Genomic DNA, 25719 nt, shown 5'->3' with positions numbered 1-25719 from the left:
CTTGGACAGCTGAGCTCCCTGAGAGCTCCCAGGCGGCAGCATCTAGGACAGGAGAACACAGCCTCCTCCTGCCTCCGGGCCAAAGGCCCCTCCCAGCCCTGGGCAGGTTCTGGAAAGGAGACGCAACCTGTCCTGGCTTGCCCCTCCCCAGGTCTTCCAGCACCCCACCTGGCCTAGACCCTATGCTGTCACCCCTCAGCAGGGTCCCCTGGGAGAAGGTGCAAGGGGCCAGAAGGAGGGCCATTCTAGGGAAGAAGTGAAAGAAGTACTGAGGGTTTCAGAGAACTAAGGGGCTGGTGTCCTTGGGCATGAAGGAGGGGGTCTGTCCACCTCTATACACCATCAACCCCCACTTATGTTCTTAAGCACAGCTGTAGCCAATGAGAACAGTCGTGCAGGAGTTGCAGCAGTCCCAGCATGCATGTGACAGCTGAACAGTTACGCATACATATAACGTGAATGTGCAGACACTACATGTGCACATACAGAGATACATACATGCATGTTCATGCCCAGCACATGCTGCACACGGAGAGACAGGTGAGCACAAGGACACAGACAGGGAAGTTCCCTGTTTGGTTCTCTGATAGGTGGGACCAAGGGAGAGTCCCCCAGTAGCAGTGCAGGCAGATCCCAGCCCTAGGGAAAGTGGATGGGGGTTCACTGACTCCAAAATCAGGGTGTCCTCCCCTGCTGGAAAAGAAGGTGGGGTGAGGTGGCTCACGCTTGTAATCCCATCACTTTGGGAGGCTGAGGTGGGCGGATCACAAGGCCAGGAGTTCAAGACCAGCCTGGCCAACATAGTGAAACCACATCTCTACTAAAAATAGAAAAATTAGCCAGGCATGGTAGCCCATGCCTGTAGTCCCCGCTACTCCGGAGGCTGAGATAGGAGAATCACTTGAACCTGGGAGGCAGAGGTTGTGGTGAGCTGAGATTGCAACACTGCACTCCACCCTGGGAGACAGAGCAAGACTCTGCCTCAAAAAAAAAAAAATAGAAAAGAAAAGAAGTGGAGACCAAGCAGAGCCCTAGTGGGGAGCTCTGACTGCTCCCTGGGGTCTCCTCTGTCTCCTTCCCACACTGCTGCTTTGCTGTCAGGGGCCCCTCCCCCTAGCTCACAGCCTTGGATTGTTGTCAGGACCTCTGGTTCCTGCACTCAGAGAACTCAACGTTTACATTGGGGTAGGAAAAACTCTCAGGGGTCAAGTTGATAAATGTCCTCAGGTTCCAGTAGGAGAAATGGAGCCCAGAAATGGGGAGGCGACCCCAAATTCACAAGAGTGAGGCGTTGTCCCAGGACTGGAACTCCAGGCTCCTGTGTTCTCTTTCCAGCACACTGAGCTGTGGCCAGGGGGGCTGGGGGCGTGCTGGGCAGGCTCCCACAGATGTGCTACGCCCTGAGAGCTCATGCTGGGGAGGAGAGGTGCAGTCCCCCAGCTCAGAAGCAGCCAGTAGACCAGAGGTCTGAGGAGCTCCCAAGATGGCCGTTCACCTGCCAGAGACAAGCATCTGGGGGTGTGAAGGGAGCATCCTGGCTGGGCAACTGCAGGGTCCTTGCCCTGCACCAGCCACCCCTGTCTCCTGAGAACACCCAGGCCACAGTGATGAGAGTGTCTGTCCGCCATCACGCAGTGCAAATGACCCAGCCAAGTTGGCACTGCCTCCCTGCAGTCCTCCTCCCCAGGCCACAGCAGAAGGGAGCCAGGCTGGACCCCAGGAAGGACCACTTCCCTGAGAGAGTCAAAGGACCATGAAGGGGACTGGCACAGAAGAGTCTCCCCTCCCCCATGCAAGCTTCCCCAGAGCAGGCCAGGGCATACCTTCAGGCTGCAGTGCACAGCCGACTCAGGCGGGTACACGATGAAGTGGCGCAGGGTGAAGCCAAAGCCGTCCTGGGGATTTTTGTGCAGCAGCAGTGTCCTCGGCCCCTGCCAGGGGAAGGGGCGCCTAGGAGAGCACCCATCTCTTGGGCCCAGTGGCAGCTGTGGGAGACAGGGAGGCAAGGCTGAGCGCCTGTGTGGCTGACACTTCTGGCTGTTTGTACTGCCTCCTGCAGCCCAGAGGACCGGAGGGGCACTGGAAGGGGTCTGTTGCCCTAGGGTTGCCAGGCACCCTCCTGCCCCTGACCTCCTCCTCACCCCTTCCTTCCTCTCCCACCCTCATCAACGAACCCAACAGCTTTTTCCTTCTTTCTTTTCCCCTCAGTCTCCTCATCATGTCTTTGCCTTCAGGAAAATAACTCACTGACATGAGTTCATTCAGTTCAGTTCAGCAAATGTTCACTGAGCGCCTACTACATGCAGGACACTTACTTATACAGCCTTCCTGCCCAGGAAGTGCCTGTCATTGTCTTAACTCATGCACAATCTCACACACACACATGCGCCCACACACACTTATGCAGACACAGACAGAGCCACATACACTCATGCAGATGGAATAAACCACAAACAGACAAGCAGGTAGAAACATGCAGACACAGATGCACACACAAATGAGTACACATGTGCACACTTATGTAGACATATAGATATGCACAGAGTCGCACAGAATCAGAGTCCTGCACACACAGTGCACACACAGGAGAAGCATGCACATGCACAGACATGCAGATACACACATGTGCAGACAGACCAGCACACAGGCATCCTTCAAGAGCGATAGCAGGAACTTGTGGGGGACCAAGAACCAAGAGGGAATGGACTGGACATCAGACACCGGAAGAGACTTCCTGAGACTCGAGAGACCAGCCCAGAGGCCTGGCTGCTTCACCAGAAAGGCTAGGGGTGGGAGCTGGGTGTAGTGGCTCATGCCTGTAATCCCAAGGCGGGTTGATCACCTGAGAACAGGAGTTTAAAACCAGCCTGGCCAACATGGTGAAACCCCATCTCTACTAAAATACAAAAATTAGTCGGGTGTGGTAGCATGCGCCTGTAACCCCAGCTACTCAGGAGGCTGAGGCAGGAAAATCACTTGAACCTGGGAGGCGGAAGTTGCAGTAAGCTGAGATCACACCACTGCACTTTAGCTTGGGTGGCAGAGCAAGACTCTGTCTAAAAAAAAGACTCCGTCTTAAAAAAAAAAAAAAAATTACAGCAGCAGCTCTTGCCTGTAATTTAATCCCAGGGCTTTGGAAGACCAAGGCTGGTGGATCATGAGATCAGAAGTTCGAGACCAGCCTGGCCAACATAGTGAAACCCTGTCTCCACTAAAAATTAAAAAAATTAGCCAGGCATGGGTGGCAAGCACCTGTAATCCCAGCTACTCGGGAGGCTGAGGCAGGAGAACCGCTTGAACCCGGGAGGCAGGGGCTGCAGTAAGCCCAGACTGCGCCACAGCACTCCAGCCTGAACAACAGAGCAAGACTCTGTCTCAAAAAAAAAAAAAAAAAAAAAATACGGGGGTTAGCAGGGACAATAAGCCTTCCGTCAGACCTGAAATTCTTGGGATTCTCCAAGATGGCATGGCAGAGGGTGTCTGAAGACAAGAGTTTGGAGGGGGAACACAGGTCTGTTTCTGGGGCAAGAAGAACAGATAGTGCCGAGAGTGGGCTTCCTTTGGGATGTAGAGAGGGAAAGTGGGTGACAGGAGGCTGTCGGATAGAGGATACATCGTGCTCACAGAGGCCAAATGGGGAAGATGGGAGGGAGGGGCTGCCTGGCTTTGAAAAGCCAAGAGGCCTCCTTGAGGACTCTTCAATCCGTAACATCACATGGCCTAACCTCTATGTTGCCCCTAGTCCAAGCCTCCATCAGCAACACTCCTTACCCCCCTCAACTCCTCCTCGGCACCCCGGGCAGGAGCCATCAGCTGGCAGGAGAAAGGGCAAGGGGCTGGGTGTGGAGGGAAGAAGCCCATCAGCTCTGGAGTGAGGACCTCCCTGTTCACTGTCAGCATCCCCTTTTGTTCTCTTCTAGGGTTTTTGGGGAGAAACCTCAAAAACATCTGCCACTCAAATGTCCTGTGCTAAAAAGTTCACTCACGGACCATACACCCTCCCATCCACACACCCAGTGGAAGGAGACAGCTGCCCTCCGCTGAGGATTTCTGCGCAGGTGAGCCTGGCTGCTGTCGAGCAGGCCTGGGGAAGAGGCTAGATCTTCCAATCTCAGAAGATTAAAGAAAAATGTGACAGAGACAATAGGCAATAGGCCTGCTTCATACAGCCCAAGGGGACAGAGCCGGGTGGAGTATAGAAGAGGCTGAGTGGAGCTCCAGGCAAAGGAGACAGGCCTTTCTAGACTGTTCTAATCCTATACAGTCTGGAAACCTACCCAGAGGAGGTGTGAGTGCCCCATACCAGACAGGAGCCACGCAAAAGCTGGATGACCCCCAGTCCAGGAGGCCTCATCAGGGATTTTGACAGGGAGGGGGTGGTGAGGAGTCCAGCATCTTCTACTTGTAGCTTTAGCCTAGCCTCTCCCACTGAGCCCTGCACCCCCATTGGGGGCTGGGGATCCCAGAGGAGAAAATTCTCTGGGAATTCTGCTGAGGTCTGAAATCCCCCGGATTTCCCATCTTTGCTGAGCTGGCAAGGAAGTGATCAGGGAGCCAAGAGGGTCTGGGGACTCCCCCCACCAACTGCCCTCTCCTACCAGAAGCCCCTGCTCTTCCCCAGTGTGGGCTCCCCCCTGCCTTTCCCCCACTCAGGCTCAGAGCCGAGGCTGTTTGCAGGGCCCATTGTTTTGCTGCTGTCCTGGATTAAGGTTCAAGCCACCAGCTGCCCCAGTGATGAGAAGTGGCTGGGACAGGTCCCCGCATGCCCCCCACCCCTCCCCCAGCACATATCCTGCCCGGAGCTGCCAGTTGCCTGGGGGAGCTGCTCCCTGGGAGGGCTGTCGTGTAATCCAGGGCAAGAGGCATGCCTTCCTCTCACCAAGCACTCCCTCCCTTATCTCTGCCTCTCCCTTCCCACTGTTCCTTCCTTCCAGTCCCCTTCCTCCCACCCCTTCCAAATAGGCTCTTGAGAATGTCAGTACCCTGCCACAGCTACCACCCTTGCTTTAAGAGGAGACACCTGGACACCCATCAAGAGCCAGAACTGGCATCTCCCCTGTAAGAAGTTCTTCCTTAGGTTTAATCTCAATCCTTCAAGCTATGATACACACGTTTCCTCTCCTCCCCTCTGACCTGGGACAGCACTAAGTCTTGCTCTCATCTTGAGGCGAGGGAGGTGAGAGGTGCAAAAACAGAGAAGGAGCCATTAATAACAACTAGAAAGGTCATTAGACGGAGGAGGGGCACAGCTCTCACACACACCCAGCTCTGGCTCTCTGACTTACGCACAGAGACAAGGGGACTTCGAGGGAGTTGCTCAGGGGACACAGGGACATTGCTGATTACATTCTCCTGGCCTAGATCTATTTCCAAACACTCCCATCCTCATGTTAGGAAAGAAAGAGACATCCAAAAATACCAGCTGATGGTGAGAGCAGGGCAGAAGGCCTCAGGCCACAAATTAGGCAGAGGTGGACACGTGGTGGGTTGGCAGCACCAGGGACTAGAACCCAGGAGCCCTGCTCCTCCCCCACGGGAGCATAAAGAGGTCATTGCAGGGAGCACAGTGCTCAGGCCGGGCATGTCGCCCACTGTGACTCACACCCTACCAGCCTGGTCCATCCCGGACATCAGAAATATGGCAGCCCCCTCCCCAGCCCTGTCGGCCCTGAGAGCACTCACTACCTGCAAGGGCCCATCTGCCACTCAGCCTCCTCTGCCCTCTAGGAAACCCTCGTGGGCCCTGTGCCCAGATCCCCTACCAGGGGTGGGGTGAGTAGTGTGCCCTTCTCCATTCAGAGATGCCTCTGCCTGCCTCGGACTCGGGGTCCCTGCCAGCCCTCTGGGATTCCTAGAAGCCCCAGAGTCTCTTCAAACACTCTGGCCCCTTCCATCCTTCCACTGCCTGGAAACCCAGAGGGCTGAGCCCCCTGGAGGCCTCCACCCAGACTGGGGTTGTCATCCCAGAAGCCCTGGCAGAGCTCCAAGACACAGATCCTGCCACCCTCAGCCCCGTCTCTCAAGCGCCTCACTCACTCCCCGCCCCAGGGGTGTCAGTCCCGGAATGCACGGCGCACACAGCTCAGGGTCCGCAAGGAGTTGGTGGCTCAGTCCCACTCAGACCTTGGCAGGGCCTGCCCGGGTCCCCGACCCGGCCCTGCGGCGCTCACCCTGGCCCGGCGCGGCCCGGGCGTGCGGCGGTCGCTGTGGCTGAGGCAGGGCAGCCAGAGGCAGCGCGGCTCCGGGGCGCTGCAGTCCACGCCGACGGCACGCTCCCAGCGCCAGCCCCCGGCCCCCGCGCGTTCCACGCGCCACACAGCGCTGCCCACCAGCTCGGCGGCCGGCGGGGGCTCCCGTGCCTGGCCTCCGCCCCGGCCCCAGTGCGCTCCAGGCCGGGCTTCCGGAGCCGCGCGCACTGCGCGCGGGCCCGGGGCCGCTGCTAAACGCCCGACGGACGGCGTCCTCGACCCCCCGGGCGGCCGGAAGGCCCCGGGGGTCCCCGCCCGCCCCCCGGAGCCGCGGGCCCGAGGCCCGGAGGCCCCGAAGGGACGGACGGCCCGCGCGGACGGTGGCAGGACGGCTGCAGCGGCTCCGCGCCTCCCGCGCCTCCCGGCTGAAGGCGCCCGAGCCCTGACACGCCCGCGAGTCTCGCAGGGCTGACGCCTCCCACTCCGGGGCGGCCCCTGTCCGCTGCCGCCCAGATCGCACACTCTCACCGCACAGGCCAGGGCACTACACAGTCCCCTGCACGGCCACACCCTCTCACCCTCACACGCGGACGGCAGCCCGTGACCCACAGACACGCACTCTCCCAGTCCGCACACCTTGCACCCTTACAGCGCGCGCGCGCGCACACACACACACGTACGCACATCAGCCGGCTGCACCCAGAGAAACAGGCACACAGGCTCCAGCTGTCCCTCACCCAGCTGCACGCTCTGTACAAACCCTACCCTACCCACTCGGTACAGACCCACACCACACACATCCACCCTATGTGCACATGCCCCCAGAAACACACTATCCCCCCACACAGAGGACACTCTTTCACATCGTATATACACACCTCAGATACCTCCCAAGTGTACGGTCCACACACTTACAGAGACACATGTGCAAACACATGCACTATGCCCCTGAAAGAACACCAGACCCACATTTACCCCACAGGGACCCCCACAACATGGCAGGTGCCATGCACACACCGAACAGTTCAGGCACTCCAGCCACGGATGCCACAGCCCCTCAGGTGCTACACACACTGCCCCGAACAATAACAGCCGCACACCCTCAGGCACACGTGGAGTCCCCAATACGCCCGTGGGAATGACCACCCATCCCCAGGACTGCCTACCCATTAACTCTACCTAGAGGGGCACCACAATCTGACGATCACTCAAAGCTGGCCCCTCTACTACCCCCTGGCATGTGAGGCAGACAGGAATCACCACGCTGTGCTAGTCCCTGCCCCGTTCGCCCCTCCTGGCTCTCCTTCTTCCCAGGCCCCATCCAGGTGGGGCTAGCAGAGGCCTTGGCTAGTGGACTTGTAATCGCCGCCACCATTTCTAGCCCACTGGACTGTTCACCAACAATATCACTAGAGCCACTTGCAGTGGCCCGGGGCCACTACTATGGCCTCATCTGTAGAGAAGGAAACAGGCCAAGTGCATTCAGCTTGTTATGGCATCACCGGGACTCCAACCCCAGGGCCCCTCATCCCAGCTTCGATCTCACACCCAAAACCTAGCCGGTAGCCAGGAAAGCGGGGCAGCTCCAGCCCAACCCCACTCCTGAATCTAGGAGGAGTCCAGGAGGAAGCGTCATAAGGGTTGGGCCTTTGCGGGGCGACAGAAGGGAGCACCAAGCGGACACAGCTCCTCTTCCTCCCATTCCACCTTCCACTGTCCCCAGCAAGGCCCTGCCTGAAGGGTGGCCCAATGGGGAGGTAGGAAATCCAGAAAGGGGATGGTGGGGGTGGGAGAGGGAGGGGCAGAGATGGGGAGGAGCCTGGGGACAGAGGGAGGGGAAGGGAGCAGACAACAAAGTGTGGGAAGGTGGAGGTGCAAAGGGACAGGAGTGGGGCCTGGGGACCCAGGGGAGGGGTGTGGGAGGGAGCAGAACACGCCGAGAGGGAGGTCGGGATCAAGGGAGGTAGATGGAAGAGAGGAAGGGCGAGGGTGAGGCGTGTGGGGGCGGCTGCCTGTGACAGCCTGGGAGCCGGTTTTGTTCTCATGTTTCCTGTTTGCTGTTTGCTGGGCTCCCCCTCCGGGCCTGAGCTGGACCCCCCACCCCCACCCTGGCGGAAGCCAGATGGGAAAAGTGAGGCTGCCACCAGCTGAGTCAGGAGAGCTTAGGGGGAGAGCGGGAAAGGACTGCAGCCAGGGAGAGCAGGATGCACCGGCGTCTCCATCTGCACCCTCTCCCGCCCCACATCCATAGTTAGAAAACTAAGGATTCTGTCAGGAGCACTCCTGCCTTGCCTGCCCTGTGACTCCCTGTCATACTCTCCAAAGGCGGACCCTCCTCGACCAGCTGGAACCACCATCAAGATGTCCCCAGCCATGTCAGACTCTGGAGCCCCAAGTGGAGGGCAACCAGCTGTCTTCAGCTCCAAGTCTGGCCTGCCCTCCCAGCAAGCAGCCAGTAAGTCCTTCCAGCTGCTAACTTGCGGTCCTCTTGCTGCTCGTCCAGTTCCTGGTTCTGAGGAAATGGAGTGACTCTCCCCTCTCATCCCCCGTGGAGCCTCTGATGGCCAACAGTGCTGCTGTGTGCCCAGATCAAGCATCCACCTCCACGGAATTCAAAACCGCTGCAGGTTCTGGGGCTGCAGGGAGCAGAGAGGTGGCGATGCAACGTGGGTTTTCTGTGTTCAGGCTGCAGAGACCTTGGAAAGGATCAACCATATACAATGTCCACTTCCTGCCCTCTAACCTGGCTGGGCAGCGAGGCCCAGCCAAGGAGTTAACAGATTCCTCCCACGCAAGCCACACCTTCCTTCCCCACCCCGACCACCTCCACACCCAGCTGCCTCTGTGGGACTTCAGGGGCAGAGTGCACACAGTGGGACCTCAAAGGTTGTCCGCAGCCTGAATAAATGATCCTCCAGGCCAGGGGAGCCTCTCCCCTCCCTCCCCCATTTCCTCTGGGAAAGGAATGTGGGGTGGGCCCCAGAGGGCGGTGGGGGAGGGGGCCCAGGGCTGGGAAATACCAGGAGTAGCTGAGATTCTATTCCAAGCCTTCCTGCGTAGTGTAGCGTGAGTCCTCCCACTACGCCCTGCCTAGCTTCCTCCCGCTCCATCACAAATTACGCCGCCGCCGAGCTGCCCCTCCCATCCCCCTCTAGTCTGACCAGCTTGCAAAATCCATTCAAGCTCATCTTCCTGAGGGTCCCTGCCCCAAAGATATAGGCATCCAGTCTTCCCTCCTTCCAAGAGATCATTGTCTTTTACTATTTGAAAGCACTTTCACTTGTCCTCATTTGACATTTGCCCTAAGAATTCGATAACCAGAGATTATTTATTTATTTTGTATTTTTAGTAGAGACAGGATTTCACCATCTTGGCCAGGCTGGTCTTGAACTCCTGACCTCGTAATCCACCTGCCTCGGCCTCCCAAAGTACTGGGATTTACAGGTGTGAGCCACCTTGCCTGGTCAACCAGATTATTTTTAATACCTGTTTTTCAGTTACAGAAACTGAGGCTTGGCTGGATTCGGAGGCTCACGCCTGCAATCTCAGCACTGGGAGGCCGAGGTGGGTGAATTGCTTGAGCTCAGGAGTTTGCGACCAGCTTGGGCAACATGACGAAACCCCATCTCCACAAAAAATACAGAAGTTAGCCAGGTGTGGTGCGCATGCCTGCAGTTTCAGCTACTCAGGAAGCTGGGCCCCGGGAGAGGTGGGGGGTGCAATGAGCAGAGATCACGCCCTTTCACTCCAACCAGAGAGACAGAGTGTTATTGGAGACCCTGTCCCCAAATAAATAAATAAATAAAAATTAAATTAATTAAATTTTAAAACAAACTAAGTCTCAAAGAGAACAAGTGACTAGTTCAAGGACTCTTTTACTAAGCTGGGACCGAATCTCAGGGTTCCAACCGCTTACCGGATCCTTTTCCATCACCTCGTTTAACCACATCTTGAGTACCTGCCGAGGGCCAGGAGCTGGGACACCTTGCAGTCTTTCAGGAGTGTTGTTCCAGCTTCTGAAACCTTTAGGGATCCCCAAGTTCTAGACTCTGGACAAAGCTGGCTCCCTTCACCTCCACCAAGGGAGACCCTCACACACCAAGGGAGCCCTGCTCTCAGGGGCACAGGGCCTCTTCTCTCTGGGAGGGACAGTTTTTTGAGGGTGGGGCCAGACACCTCCCAGGCTAGCCCTCACAGGAGAGGGTGGTCTGGCCTGCAGGAGTGCCAACCGGGCACTGGGGAAGAGGAGAGCGTCCTGGGTCCCAAGGGTCAGGGATCGGAGCGAGAAGGAAACTATGAGGCGTTGCAGGGTGTGTGGTTCAGGAAGTGAGAGAGGGGCTCAGGGTCAATGTTGCCTGCTTTTCCTTCCTCCAGCTTGCTCAGTGCTCCTCCCAGAATGCGGGCCCCAAACCGCAAGGTGACAAGCAATGCCCCCACCCCAAGAGAATCATCCAGCGTGTCTGAAGCTCCATCTGGTCCGGTACAGCAGACGCACACCACCAAACAGACCCATGACCACTCCACAACCTCGCACACCGACTGGGCAAATCCCACCGCAGATCCGAGCATCCCAGGCATGCGGGCAATGTGATACGGACACATGCCCGTCCCGCCCATGCCTGGGCCTCTGAACCCTGCTCCAGTCTCCCCAGTCAAGGGCGGCTGCCCCCTCAGGCCTCCTCCACCCTTTTGCCCCATTCAGATGCCTGGTTCCCAGCATTGCTTGGGTAGAGGCTCTCGCCTGACAAGCCCCAGCAGGCCAAGTCGATGAGCCGGCCAAGCAAGCCTGCCTCTTCCCAGTGCCCTCCATGTGCACATAACTCCTATCACGGGGAACCTAGGCCACCCTGCACTGGCACTGGCACTGTCTGGCCCAGTGGCAGGGGGTGGTTCCCAGGGTCTCCCCAGACCCAGTGCCCTCTGCCTGTAGGGCCACTCCTGCCTGGGGTTGGGATGGACTGTGCTCCCTCCCCCTCAAACTAGGGCAGAGCCCCAGAAGCCTGGGAAGGAGATGAGGAAGCGCTTGTTACTCCAGAAACCCCCGACCAGCAGGAAGGTGGGCTGAGATCATCCCAAATGCTCAAAATAACTCATGCCTGTAATCCCAGCACTTTTGGAGGCCAAGGCAGGAGGATCACTTGAGCCCAGGAGTTCAAGACCAGCCTGGGCAACATGGTGAAACCCCATCTCTACAAAAAATATAAAAATTAGTGGCTGGGTGCAGTGGCTCACACCCGTAATCCCAGAACTTTGGGAGACCGAGGAGGGCAGATCATCTGAGGTCAGGAGTTCAAAACCATTCTGGCCAACATGGTGAAACCCTGTCTCTACTAAAAATACAAAAATTAGCTGGGCGTGGCAGTATGTGCCTGTAGTCCCAACTACTCGGGAGGCTGAAGCAGGAGAATCACTGGAACACTTGAGGCGGAGGCATGTGAGGAGGCGGAGGAGGTTGCAGTGAGCTGAGATTGCGCCACTGCACTCCAGCCTGGTGACAGAGCGAGACTCTGTCTCAAAAAAAGGCCAGGTGCGGTGGCTCATGCCTATAATCCCAGCACTTTGGGAGGCTGAGGTGGGCGGAGTACCTGAGGTCAGGAGTTTGAGACCAGCCTGACCAATATGGAGAAACCCCGTCTCTACTAAAAATACAAAATTACCTGGGTGTGGTGCCGCATGCCTATAATACCAGCTACTCGGGAGGCTGAGGCAGGAGAATCACTTAAACCCAGGAAGCAGAGGTTGCAGTGAGTCAAGATTGCACCATTGCACTCTAGCCTGCACAACAGAGTGAGACTCCATCTCAGAAAAAAAAAAAAAAAAAAAAAATTACCCAGATGTGGTTGTGCCTGCCTGTGGTCTCGGCTACTCAGGAGGCTGAGGTGGAGAGGATCACCTGAGCCAAGGGAGGTTAAGACTGCAGTGTGAGACCCGGTCTCAAAAAATAAAAATAAAAAAGGCTGGGCAACTTGACAAGATCTCATCTCTACAAAAAAATTTAAACATTAGTCAGGTGTGGGGGCGTGAACCTGTGGTCCCAGTTATTCAGGAGTCTAAGGTGGGAGGATCACTTGAGCCCAGGAAGTCAAGGGTGCAATCAGCTGTGTTCATGCCACTGCACTCCAGCCTGGGTGACAGAGGAAGACCCTGTCCCAAAAAAAAACAATCCCCAAGTTCTTTCAGTGGCAGCATAGCTCAGGGGCCGGCACACAGGATCTGGAGTCCTCCGGACACCAGGTAAAAGCCCCATCTCTACCACTTCCTATCTGTGAGATCTTGGGCGAGTTACTTTACCTGTTTAAGCCTTGGTTCCTCACCAAAAAAATGGGAATTACACTAATTTCCACCTCGAAAATTGCTGGGAGGATTAAGTCAATTAAAGAGAGTCTTAGCACAGACTCTGCTCTAGCTCAGCACACGTAGTGGGGATTTAATAAATGCAAGCTGTTTCTATTGCTTTTCGGATAGTCATACACAGTCACACTCACACTCAGACATGCAGACACTCAGCCATGTACACACAAAGACACGGTGACACATGCGGACACTCACAGACCCAGGCAAACTCATTCTTCCCTTCCTGGCATCACCCGTGCCTCCCACTGCCAGCCCCAAGTTCCTACAGGCTCCAGACATGCCCAGTTCCTCCCAAGCAGGAAGGATTCGGCAGGATCTCCCACTTCCCTGGCTGAACTTTGGCAAGCCCAGAGCACGAACCTGTGGGCCCTCTGGGAGTAGGGAAGGGGTGGGCAGTATGAGACCCCAGAATGGGGCCTCTCCCAGCAGGCAAGGAGCATGGCAAAGGTGCCAAGCTGGCAGGGCCTCTGTGCCACAGGAGGGCCAGTCCCCACCTCAGGGACAGCAGAGGGAGGGAAGACTAAAGAGGAACCTCTTTCCTCATGGTGGGAAATGAGCACTTGCAGAAAAGGGTCCGTCTGGAGTCAGCCACAAAGTAAACACTAGGGCCATCGCCCAGGCAACAGCAGGCTGGCATGGGACAGGGCTTACCGCAGCCCCTCTGTACCCTCTGATTTAGCCACTCAGCAGCCCCTTGGCTGTCTCTGGGGTCTCCATTCTGGTCTCTGGGACTGTCTGCAGACTCCCCAAAGGAAAGAAGCTAAGAAGCTGTGTGTCCTCCATCAGATTGGGGGCTCCTTGAAAACAAGGGATTTTTGATCCACATCAGTCTAGGGTCTCCCAAAGGGCATGGCCTGTGTTTTTCTCCTTAGACTGGAGGATGCTCAAGGGCCTGGCCTGAGTCTCCCTGAGGACAATGACAGCTTCCCAAGGACTAATGGGTTTTCAGAAATGGATTTTCCCTCCTAGAGAGCTTTATGCATTACAGGCTCTCAAAAATGATTATTATTATTATTTTTGAGATGGAGTCTCATTCTGTCACCCAGGCTGGAGTGTAGTAGCGTGATCTCAGCTCACTGCAACCTCCGCTTCCTGGGTTCAAGTGATTGTCCTGCCTCAGCCTCCCAAGTACCTGGGACTACAGGCACACACCACCATACCCAGCTAATTTTTTTGTATTTTTAGTAGAGGCAGGGTTTCACCGTGTTAGCCAGGATGGTCTCGATCTCCTGACCTCATGATCTGCCTACCTTGGTCTCTCAAAGTGCTGGGATTAGAGGCGTGAGCCACTGCACCCAGCCTCAAAAATTATTTCTTAATGGTGAGGATGTGGAGAAATTGGATAGCTTGTGGGAATGTAAAATGGTGTGGCTGTGGCCAGGCACAGTGGCTCCTACCTGTAATCCCAGTGGTTTGGGAGGCCAGGGTGGGAGAACTGCTAGGGCCCAGGAGTTCAAGACCAGCCTGGGAAACATATTGAGACCTCAACTCTTTATAAAAAATGCAAAATTAGCCAAGCATGATGGCGAACACCTGTAGACCCAGCTACTTGGGAGGCTGAGGTGGGAGGATCCCTTGAACCCAGGAGTTGGAGGCTGCAGTGAGCTGTGGTCACACTACTGCTCTTCAGCTTAAGCCACAGAGCAAGACTCCTTCTCTCAAAAAGTAATAAAAGTAAAATAAATAAACAAAATAGTGCAATTGCTATGGAAATCAGTATGGCAGTTCCTCAAAAAATTACACATAGACAGGAGGCTGAGGCAGGAGAATCGCTTGAACCTGGGAGGCGGAGGTTGCAGTGAGCCAAGATCAAGCCACTGCACTCCAGCCTGGGCAACAAGAGCGAAACTCCATCTTAAAAAAAAAAAAAAGTTAAACATAGAATTACCATATGATCCAGTAATTCCACTTCTGGGTATATATCCAAAACAACTGAATGCAGGGATTAGAAGAGATCATTGTACGCCCATGTTTGTAGCAGTGTTATTCACAACAGCCAAGAAATGGAAGCACCCAAGTGTCAGTCTGCGGGTGAATGGATAAACAAAATGAGGTGTATCCACATGGTGAAATTGTCTGTGTTATTGTATTACATGTAACACATACATTATGTGAATAATACATAGTTGTATTATTTAGCCTTTCAAAAGAAAGGAAGCCCAGGCAGAGTGGCTCGCACCTGTAATCCTAGCACTCTGGGAGGCTGAGATGGGAGGATCTCTTGAACCCAGAAGTTCGAGACCAGCCTAGGGAAGACAGCGAAACCCCATCTCTACCCCACCCAAAAAAAAATTAGCCAGATGTAGTGGCACACACATGTAGTCTCAGCTAGTTGGGAGGCTGAGGTGGGAGGATGACTTGAGCACAGGAGATGGAGGTTATAATGAGCTGAAATTGTACCATACATCTCAGCCTGGGGGAAGAGCCAGACCCTGTTTCAAAAAAAAAAAAAAGAGAGAGAAAGAAAAAGAAAGAAATTTGGCACATGCTACAATGTGGATGAACATTGAAGACATTCTGCTAGGTGAAATGAGCCAGACACAAAAGGACTAATATTGGCTGGGCTTGGTGGATCACATCTGTAATCCCAGCATCTGTATTCCCAGCAATTTGGGAAGCTGAGGTGGGAGAATCACTTGAGGTCAGGAGTTCAGGGTCAGCCTGGACAACATGGTGAAACCCTGTCTCCACAAAATATAAAAAATAGCAGAGCATCATAGCATGCACCTATAGTCCCAGCTACTCAGGAGGCTAAGATGGGACGATCCCTTGAGCCCGAGATGGGAGGATCCCTTGAGCCCAGGAGGTCAAGGCTGCAGTGAGCTGTGATCACACCACTGCACTCCAGCCTGGTGACAGAGTGAGATGTTGTCTCAAAAAAAAAAAAAAAAAAAAAAGAGGCTGTGTGTGGTTGCTCATGCCTGTTGTGATCCCAGCACTTTGGGAGGCCGAGACGGGTGACTCATGAGGCCAGGAGATCAAGACCATCCTTTCTAACACAGGGAAAACCCGTCTCTACTAAAAAAATTAAAAAATATGTGGGTGTGGTGGCATACGCCGGTAATCCCAGCTACTCAGAAGGTTGGACAGGAAATTCACTTGAACCTGGGAGGTGGAGATTGCAGTGAGCTGAGATTGCACCACTGCGCTCCAGCCTGGCGACAGGGTGAGATTCTGTATCACAAAAAAAAAAAAAAAATTAATAAATACTGTATTATTCCACCTACAGTGATAGTGGAATATCACCACTTACAGTGATAGCACAATATGGATGTACTTAATGCCACTTTACAGTTAAAAATGTTTTGTTTTGTTTTGTTGTTTTGTCTCGCTCTGTTGCCCAGGCAGGAGTGCAGTGGCTAGATCTCGGCTCACTGCAACATTCGCCTCCCAGGTTCAAGCAATTCTCCTGCCCCAGCCTCCTGAGTATCTGGGACCACAAGTGTGTGCCACCACGCCAGGCTTATCTTTTGTATTTTTGGTAGAGGTGGATTTTCCCCGTGTTAGGAAGGATGGTCTTGATTTCCTGACCTCATGATCCACCCACCTCAGCCTCCCAAAGTGCTGGGATTACAGGCATGAGCCACTGCACCCAGCAAATTTTGTATTATATATTTTATAATTTTTTAAAAGGATAAGTCAGAAATCAAACACAAAAAATAAAACAAAAGTCTGGCCATGGTGGCTCAGGCCTGTAATCCCAGCACTTTGGGAGGCCAAGGCAGTTGGATCACCTGAGGTCAAGAGTTCGAGTCCAGCCTGGACAACATGGTGAAACCCGTCTCTACTAAAAATACGAAAATTAGCTGGGTGTGGTGGCGAGTGCCTGTAATTCCAGCTACTCAAGAGGCTGAGGTAGGAAAATCACTTGAACCCAGGAGGTGGAGTTTGCAGTGAGCTGAGATCATGACATTGCACTTCAGCCTGGGCAACAGGACAAGACCCTATCTCAAAACAAAACAAAACAAAAAGTTGAAAGATGAAACAAATGAACAAGTCTCTCCTTGGTGCTCAGGAGCAGGCCCTGCCACAGAGGTTGCCCAGGAGCTTGGCACTCCCTGCCTGGAAGACCTTTCCCTGCTGTCCCTCTCTACTGCCCCTTCTCAGATCCTCTACTGTCATCTTTGGGGCCCTAGAGGCCCCTGCAAGTGGGAACGCCCAGCCTGCACCTGGCACGCATCAGGTCCTTGGCATTGATGGGGGCCTGCCATCCACAGAGGCTGGACCCTGGCATGCACACACTCTCCCAAGGCTTTGCCACATCGCATGGCTGCTTGCAGGACCTCAGAAGAGTTTTCTTGGCAGAAAGCTGGCTCTGTGTGGGGGTCCTCAAACCCACCAAGCACATGCATGCCCCTTCCAATGCGCCACACGCTCACATCTGCCTGTAACATACACACAAGGGCGTGCTCTCAGAGACATTGCTGTCCTCGCAAGCACTCCTGGAAATGAGCCTGCACACTGAAGGCAGGTCCGGTGGACAGCAGAGCCCCCTGCTGGCCCACCGCTGGCATGCCTCATCTCCTCGACAACCCAGGCAAGTGGGGGGTCCTCCTTACCTCAACCTCGCTCCCCAGGCCCCTCAGCTCCAACCTGCTCTGGGATCTTCCCCTCTGCATCCCTACAGAGGAGAAGAACCCCCTGCAGAAGGACAGAGCAACTGTGGATCCTCAGGCTCTCTCTTTGGTCAAGGAGAGAGGCCAGAGCCCCTTTTCAGACTAGACTGGAGCAGGCATTGCTGGAGGCAGGGGAATGCCTGCAATGACTCTTCTCCAAGGTCAGCAGCTCCATCCCCCCCGGTCTCACACTGGTGTGACTCCGCCTGCCCCCAACCTTCCAGGAGTGCTTCCTGTTGTCTGACCACCTGGGCAGAGATAACAGGTGCACACACTGGTTTCCTTCAGGCAAGAGCCGGGTCCCAGTCAAGCTGAGACCCTGTGTCCTCCCAGGGCAGGTCTCAACAGATTCCAAAAGCCTCCCCGGGGCATATGGGGCTCCCTGCAGGGAGAGGCTCTCAGCCTCACCCCTGAAACCACCCACCCCCTCACTCCAGCCCTGCCCAATCCTGCCGGGTTACCCCTACCTTCCCCTTCACACGAGTGGCCCTGCCTATGAACTGAACCGCTCCCTAATCCTGTCTGTGATGCCTGAGGCAACTGGACAGGTGGCAGGGACAGTGGCTCTGCAGGGACAAACAGCCTACCCTAGGCCGCTGCCATGAGGGAGCCCCTTGGGCTGGGCTCTGTGGGCAGAAGAGGACAGATGGCATCATCCTCCTCGTCCCAGACCCTCCTCCAGCCTCTCTCTGCCAGTTTGCCTGGGAACACCGGGTACAGGATAACAGCCACATAGTCATCAGTACGTGTGTAGTGCTTGCTATACACCAGGTACACCGCACAGGCACTAGTTCATTTCACAGCTGAACAACCTCTGGAAATAAAGGTGGCACACAGCATCCACCACCTGGAACTCCTGACTCTACCGGATCGAGTGCTAGGCAGGGAACGCTGGGCTAACCTGCAGGGGCACCAGGCATGGGGATAGAGAGGCTGGTGAGAGGAGACACCAGCATCAAGATGTTCCAGCATCGAGAAGAGGCCACACTGGCCACTCAGACTGGCCCTGGCCCTTTTCTGGCTGTGTGACATCAAGATCATCACTCAAGGTCACTCAAGTTTTCTTATTTCTTCAGCTATAAAATGAAGACAGGGATAGCAGCCTGACGAAGTTGCTGATGACCAAGAATCAACTTTGGTTACAGCCCCGGCCCTCCATCTGCGGATCGGAGTGGCTCTGCTTCCTAGCTGTGTTCCGGGCCTGCTCACTTCATCACATCATCTCCCTGCTCCAAGCTACGGTCACCTCTCTGGCATCTGACTGTCCAGATAGATTATTTTAATATTATGACCACTAGGCCCTATGGGACGCGCCTTGGCTGCCACATCCGCCACACCCCCTTCCTCTGTGCTCTGGCCACCCTGGCCTCCTTCCAGCTCCTGTGAGGACCAGGCACCCTTCCAGCCTCAGGTCCTTTGCACATGCTGTTTCTGGAATGCAACCCACGCCCTAATTCACTCCTACCCACCCTCTTGCTCTTAGCAAAAATGTCACTTCCCCAGGCACACCTCCTTTGGCCCCAGACCAGGTCAGATACGTGTGCACCCTCTTGTCAGTGTCTATTTATGAGGTTATTTTGACCAACGTCTCCCCACAGGGCTGTGAGTCCTGGAAGGTGAGGACCATGCCTGCTTTGCGGTGATCAAATCCCTGGCTCCTGGCCCAGGGTGGGTACTCTGCACACTGTTTCAGAATGTTGAGGAATGAATGAGCCTTTCCTCAGAGAGTTAGGGGTAACCAGAGCCCTGTCCCAGGAGGGGTCTAGCAGAGGCAGGGGCTGCTTCAGACCTTTGTTTTTATATCCCTACCCCTTCCTCAGAGGGAACCAGATCCAGAAGTTCAGGGTGCTGGAGTAAGGAAGAAAGGGGGGCCGGGCATGGTGGCTCATGCCTGTAATCCCAGCACTTGGGGAGACAGAGAGAGGAGGATCTCTTGAGCCCAGGAGTTTGAGACCAGCCTGGTCAACATGGTAAGACCCCATCTCCACAAAAATAAAAATAAAAATTAGCCAGGCACTGTGGAGCACCCAGCTACTTGGGAGGCTGAGGTGAAAGGATTGCTTGAGCCAAGAGTTCAAGGCTACAGTGAGCCATTGGTTGTGCCACTGTACTCCAGCCTGGGCAACAGAGCCAGATCCAGGCTCAAAAAAAAAAGGAGTGGGAGAGAAAGGCGTGGAGAAAAAGGGGGGAGCTGCTTCAATCTTCTTTGCAGCTCTGTGCCCTCACCCCAGCTGGCCACACTCCAGCCACGAGCCCTCCTCGTGGGTTCTGCAACGTGCCAAGCCCTTGTCCTGAGACTCAGGGCCTGCTCCCCACATCCAAGGTCCTCTTTCCCTGGACTATAATACACTGCCTGCCTGCCCCTCCCCATCCCCTTCTTCCCCGACTCAGCCCTTACCCTGACTCAGGTAAGGCCTGATTTTCTGAAATGCTTGCTTAACTTAGCAAGCTAAGGAACTGCCATGGTGCCACAGCTAATGTCAGCTTGGATTGAAGCTACAGGCAGAGCCCAGACTCTCAGCCACCTCATCATATGCCTCATTACTACTGGTTTCTCCCTCTGGGGCCTCAGTTTCCTTCTGTGGGCCCTTCCATGACGAGGGACTTGGACATCTGTAGATTTCAGGAAGATTGGTTGAGAGGAAGAAGGTGGGGGAAGAGGTTAAGGGAGGAGGGGAAGGGGGAAAGACAGAAAGGAGGAGGGAAGGGAGGACAACAGAGGGGCGGCTGCCTCAGGCCAGCCAGACGTGAGAAACGCCAAGTATGTGAAGTACGCCAGCCCTGAGCTATGAATAGTGCTGTGGGGCATGCCTGGCAGCCCAGGTGGGCCTTCCCACTCCTCCCACAGGAGTTCTGCACAGGGGGCCTAAAAAGGGGAATGGGTTGTGGGCTGGGGAGGCACACTGGGGGACAGAGCAAGGGGTGTCGTCACACAAATGACATGCAAATACACAGCAGCAAGCAGGTCTGATTGGTGGATCCCTGTGAGGCTGGGAGCCTGGGCTGAATGGTCACTCAGCGAAAGGCAGTGAGTGCCCAGCCTGTAGCACGACCCAGAGCCTCTGCCCACCAGCGCTGCGGCCCCTGAAACTCTATTTCCCAGGCTTGGAGGTCCCTTCTGGTCACCTGTGGCCAAAATCCCACTGATGCTGTGCAGCCTCTGGAGGCCTCTAAAGGTCATGGTAAGGCTCTGCCTGCCCCGGACATTGTCCCTGACCACCCAGTGCCAGGTCAGCCTCTCGTCTTTGGAGCTCACTGGTCTGACAGACAGCTGGGCACCTGGAAGTTACAACATCCCCAGTCTTTGCCTCTAGACTCCTCTCCCCCATCAGTGACCCCAGTGGGACACACACTGGGCTTAGGGCCCAGAGGTCCAGTCTGTGGCCCTATCCTGCCCCTTGTGGGCCCCCAAAGAGCCAGTTCCTCTTTCTTTCATTCTAGGACTGGTCACTGGATGTCACCAAGGGCCCGGCACTGGGCTGGGGGCGCCAGTGACATGAGGGAAGACGAGTCAGAGGTTTCAGGTCCCAACTGCATGACCTTGGTCAAGTCCTTTCCCTCTCCAAGCCTGAGTCTCCTCAGCTGTAAACGGAGTCCTGGAGAGGACTCAGTGTTGAGTGCGTAGCATGTAGGAGTTCCTCAACTAATCAGTTCCATAGTCTGAGGATTTTCAAAAATTAACAAAAGCAATCCCTGATTTTAAAAAACCAAAGAGATGGACATGGAACAAATAAAGCAGCTGTAGGGTATAGTGTTTAAAAGTTCCTAAGCAGAGGCCAGGCACAGGGGCTCATGCCTGTAATCCCAGAACTTTGGGAGGCCGAGGTCAGAGGATCGCTTGAAGCCAGGAGTTAGAGACCAGCCTGGCTAACATGGTGAAACCCTGTCTCTACCAAAAACATAAAACAGCCAGCTGCAGTGGCACCTGCCTATAGTCCCAGCTACTCAGGAGGCTGAGGCAAGAGAATCATTTGAACCCAGGAGGAGGAGGTTGCAGGGAGCTGAGATCTCACCATTGCACTCCAGCCTGGGCAACAGATCAAGACTCCATCTAAAAAAAAAAAAAAAAAAAAGTTCCAGCCAGGCTCGAAGGCTCAAGCCTGTAATCCCACACTTTGGGAGGCCAAGGCAGGTGGATCATCACCTAAGGTGAGGAGTTCAAGACCAGTCTGGCCAACATGGCAAACCCTGTCTAAAATACAAAAATACGGCTGGGCGCAGTGGCTCACGCCTATAATCCCAGCACTTTGGGAGGCCGAGGCGGGTGGATCATGAGGTCAAGAGATCAAGACCATCCTGGTCAACAAGGTGAAACCCCGTCTCTACTAAAAATACAAAAATTAGCTGGGCATGGTGGTGCTTGCCTGTAGTCCCAGCTACTCGGGAAGCTAAGGCAGGAGAATTGCTTGAACCCAGGAGGCGGAGGTTGCGGTGAGCCAAGATCGTGCCATTGCACTCCAGTCTGGGTAACAACAGTGAAACTCCATCTCAAAATAAATAAATAAATAAAATACAAAAATACTAAAAATACAAAATTAGCCAGGGGTGGTGTCGGACACCTGTAATCCCAGCTACTCAGGAAGCTGAAGCAGAAGAATTGCTTGAACCTGGGAGGAGGAGGTTGCAGTAAGCCGAGATCCTGCCACTGCATTCCAGACTGGGGGACAGAGCAAGATTCAGTCGGAAAAAAAAAAAGTTCCTAAGCAGGATCCAGAGGAAGCTGATGTTTGAATCCCGACTCAGGCCCACTTCCTAGCTGTGTGTCACTGCACAAGTTACTAATCTCCCTGAGCTTCTGTTTCTGCAGTTATTAAACAGAGATAATCCATCCCCCATGGGATTGGCATGCAGATTAAAGAGACAGTGTGCATAAAGTGCTCCACACAGCAGTGTCTGGCACTGAAGGCCGCCATCCATGTTTGCTATAAGCAATACTCCCATTGGTATTATTATTGGTTGGCAATGCAGTGCCAAGTGCTATGGGAACACTCAGTTCATCACATGAGGGCCTGGCCTTGAAGCTGGTTACAGAGCAGTGAATAAGACAAAGTCCCTCCCCTCTCGGGGCTCAAGGTCTAGCGAGCAGAGGAGGAAGTCTCTGTATATTTGAGTGGTGGAGGGGTGCTTTACAGAAGATATTTAAACTGGGCATTGAAAGAGGAATACGAGTTGGAGAAATGGAAAAGGCAAGGAAGGCCCTTCTAGACAAGGGAAAGAGACAGTACAGCAAGTTTCAGGAAGGGGAAGAGACATGCTCCCCTCCTATCCTGTCCTTCCCACTATACCTCCCATCTCAGCTCCCGCCTCCTCTCACCTGCTCGCCTGCCTCCACTACCTGAGCCCCTTGCGTGGCTCCGAAGTAGCAGTGGGAGCAAGTTCCTCAGTACAGCATGAGGGATACGCCCTGATGGGGGAGGGGAGGGATGGGATCTGGCCTCACTGGCCTCCTCCCTCTACTCTCAGCCTTGCACTCACGAGTCTTGCCTGTGCTCCTGCCGGGTCCCTCCGCCTGGCACACCCTTCTCTCTCTTCTCCATCCCTTTCTTACCGCAAACATCTTTCAAACTTTGGCAAGCCACATCTCCCCACAGTGAAGCCTTCTTCCCTGCTGAGCTGGAGAGTCTTTGGAGGAGGCAAGGGCTCAGCCATGTTCATTGACAGAACCCTGGGGTCCTCCGTGCCACTCATGAGCAAACCCAGACGCCACAATGAGTCGCAGAAGACACAGAGAAGTAGAACATAATCTACATCTCTCTGCACCCACCACCCATGACGTCCACCCTCCCACTCCTTCCTCATGCCAACCTCTGCTTGGATTTCAGGGCTCAGCTGTGGAGAAAAGGGTCTACCTTCCCTGGGTCAGGGGTGTCCTCACAGGCTCTTTGTTGTCAGAGAATACAGCAGTCACTACAATGACAATGACAGACATAGGATTCTGAAAGACCCAGCTTTAATTTTTGGGGGGTGTGGGGGGATAGGATCTTGCTCTGTTGCCCAGGCTGGAGTACAGCAGTGAAATCATAGCTCACTACAGCCTCGAACTCCTGAGCTCAAGCAATCTTCCCAACTCAGGCTCCTGAGTAGCTGGGACTACAGGCGTGCACCACCACACCTGGCTAGTTTTTTAGAGATAGGGACTTGCTGTGTTGCCCGTGTTGGTCTCAAATTCTTGCCCTCTGGCTCATTCCTGTAATTCCAACACTTTGGGAGACCAAGGCGGGAGGATCACTTGAGGTCAGGAGTTCAAGACCAGCCTACCCAACACAGGGAGACTCCAATGCTACAGAAAAAATTAGCCAAGCATGGTGGTGTGTGCCTGATTGTGCCACTGCACTCCAGCTTGGGTGACAGAGCAAAACGCTCTCTTAAAAAAAAAAAAAAAAAAAAAATCCTGGCTTCAAGCTATCCTCCTGTCAAAGCCTCCCAAGTTTCTGGGATTACAGATGTGAGCCACCATGCCTGGCCCAGCTTAAAATGTGATGCTTGGTGACCTCGAATGAAGTTATTTGCCCACTCCAGGTCTCAGTTCTTGCATCTGTAATTTTACACCCCCCTTATGACGGCACTTGAAAATCGATCAAAAAGGATTTCACAGTGGGGCACAGTGGCTCACACCTGTAACTCCAGCACTTTGGGAGGCTGAGGCAGGCGGATGACCTGAGGTCGGGAGTTTGAGACCAGCCTGACCAACCTGGAGAAACCCCATCTCTACTAAAAATACAAAATTAGGCGGGCATGGTGGTGCATGCCTGTAATCTCAGCTACTTGGGAGGCTGAGGCAGGAGAACTGCTTGAACCCAGGAGGTGGAGGTTGCAGTGAGCAGCAATCATGCCACTGCACTGCGTCCTAGGCGACAAGAGAGAAATTCCATCTCAAAAAAAAAAAAAAAAAGGATTTTACAATAGAATCCTCAGGTTAATGATAGATTTTGGAAACAGGAGTTGAGAGAAAGGAGATAATCATATCACCAACTGTTTTTTAACCAGTCCCTACGGCGATTCAACCCAGCTTCCGGCTTCTGGCTTTAAACTCCTGTTAACGCCTTTGTGAGCACACTCGATCTCAAATGATTCCCACGGTGAAGATGCCGGCTTGTGTCAGCTGCAGGTCTGTCTCCCCAGTCAGTCTGGGCCATTTTTACATTAATATTTTTGGCAGGGGCCCCCGAGGGGTGTTCTGGACTGGTCAATGGGGTAAGATGCAAATCTCAGAACTCATGTTTATAAATTCTTCATGGAGACTTTTTGTCTGGCTTTTGAGCGGTAGGAAAAGCAGACCAGGAGGCCCTCGAGGGCAGGGTTGTGTCTCATTGGTCCGGGTTCCGAGAGAGAGCCTGGGACACAGAGCGCCAGCAAGCAGTGGTCACCACTGACAGCAAATTTGATTTGCTGCGGCCAGCTGCCCCACTTTCCCAAGCCCTGGGCCTCCCATGATGGGATCGGGTCCTCCTCCTGCCCCAGGTGGAAGTTAGGGAGAGGGCAGGAAGGGCGCTCTCGACAAGCCAGGCCTGGGAATATCCTCAGCATCCCCAGGCCACACCCTGTCTCTCAGATAAGGCTTTCCCTAACAGTGGGGGTACTGAGGCCTCTATGCCACTGGCGTAGAAAAGGTCCCAGTGGGGAAAGAAGAGGGGCTGTTTCTCCCTCACATTGGCAGCCCAGCCTGGTTGTGTGGCCCCCATTTTCTTCCTCCCACCCTCCCCTCTTGCAAATATCCCCCCCATCATCTCCTGGGCTCTGGACCCAACCTAAGCTGTCCTCCTCACCTTCCCTGCAACACCTAGGTGCTGTGTGGGAGGGGCATGGTGCCAAGGCTTCATTAGAGCTAACGAAGCTCAGCTCTGCGATGCCAGTGCAAGATACAGTGCACAGACAGCCTCCATTGCAGCCTGGGGCCTCCGCTCCCTCCTCCACCTCTCTTGGAGAGGATCCCAGGGCCATACCTCCAGAAGAAGAAAGGATTTATAAGAATCTTCCCTGTACAGTGAGTGCAGAGAGGCCAAGGAGAGTGCTGGTTCTGGGGCAAGAAGTAGAAACAGCATCAAGGGGGATTTAAGGTCCTCTCCCTCTTCATGGAATCACTGCAGGCCGGAACTGAAGGGACTCTGGGCACTTCTCTACAACCCTCTTACGACAACTCAACAGCCCGAAGCCCCTTCCTCCTCCCACCTAGCATCCATCCTCTCAAGCAGTCCTCCCGCTCAGCCTCCCAAGTAGCTGGGACTACAGGCACGAGCCACCATTGTCCCTACAGTCCCAACCCCACAGGCTGGCTTCCTTCCACTCTCGTTGGTCCCCTCCTCTCTGCTCTGTCCCCTTGGCCTGCCCTTTCTCTAGGCCTCAGTTTCCCCATGAGGTGAATAGAGAGACAGGGAAGGAAGGTGGCCTCTAATATTCCTCCAGATGAAACAAACAAAAACGTCCCCTCTCTGGGTAGCTTTTCTCCTCCTTCCATCCCTTTTCAGGAACAACACAGAGTTCCGCCGCCTTAAGCATAAGAGAAGCTCAATGTGGGAGGGTGGGGTCTCCTCTTCAGCCTCTCCCTCCAGCCTTGGGGTCTC

The 25719-nt window shown here is 54.5% G+C and overlaps 1 protein-coding gene across 10 annotated transcripts in view; it reads right to left on the bottom strand.

Annotated features, from left to right (window-relative positions):
* ARHGAP23 (Rho GTPase activating protein 23) overlaps positions 1 to 25719 on the bottom strand; it is a 101029-nt gene that overhangs the window by 55779 nt on the left and 19531 nt on the right. For 8 of the 10 annotated variants that reach the window (XM_078374275.1, XM_078374278.1, XM_035301393.3 and 5 more), the window contains one exon: positions 1824 to 1985. In XM_078374275.1, coding sequence (XP_078230401.1) covers positions 1824 to 1985 — 162 coding nt within the window. Of the gene's footprint in view, positions 1 to 1823; positions 1986 to 6170; positions 6622 to 8665; positions 8885 to 25719 lie in introns of those variants that run through there. The other 2 variants (XM_078374276.1, XM_035301392.3) reach the window with 2 other exon arrangements.

Source organism: Callithrix jacchus, chromosome 5, assembly GCF_049354715.1.
Source record: "Callithrix jacchus isolate 240 chromosome 5, calJac240_pri, whole genome shotgun sequence".
NCBI lineage: Eukaryota > Metazoa > Chordata > Mammalia > Primates > Cebidae > Callithrix > Callithrix jacchus.
Note: the sequence above shows the minus strand (reverse complement) of the source record. Positions and strands in the feature narration are given on the sequence as shown.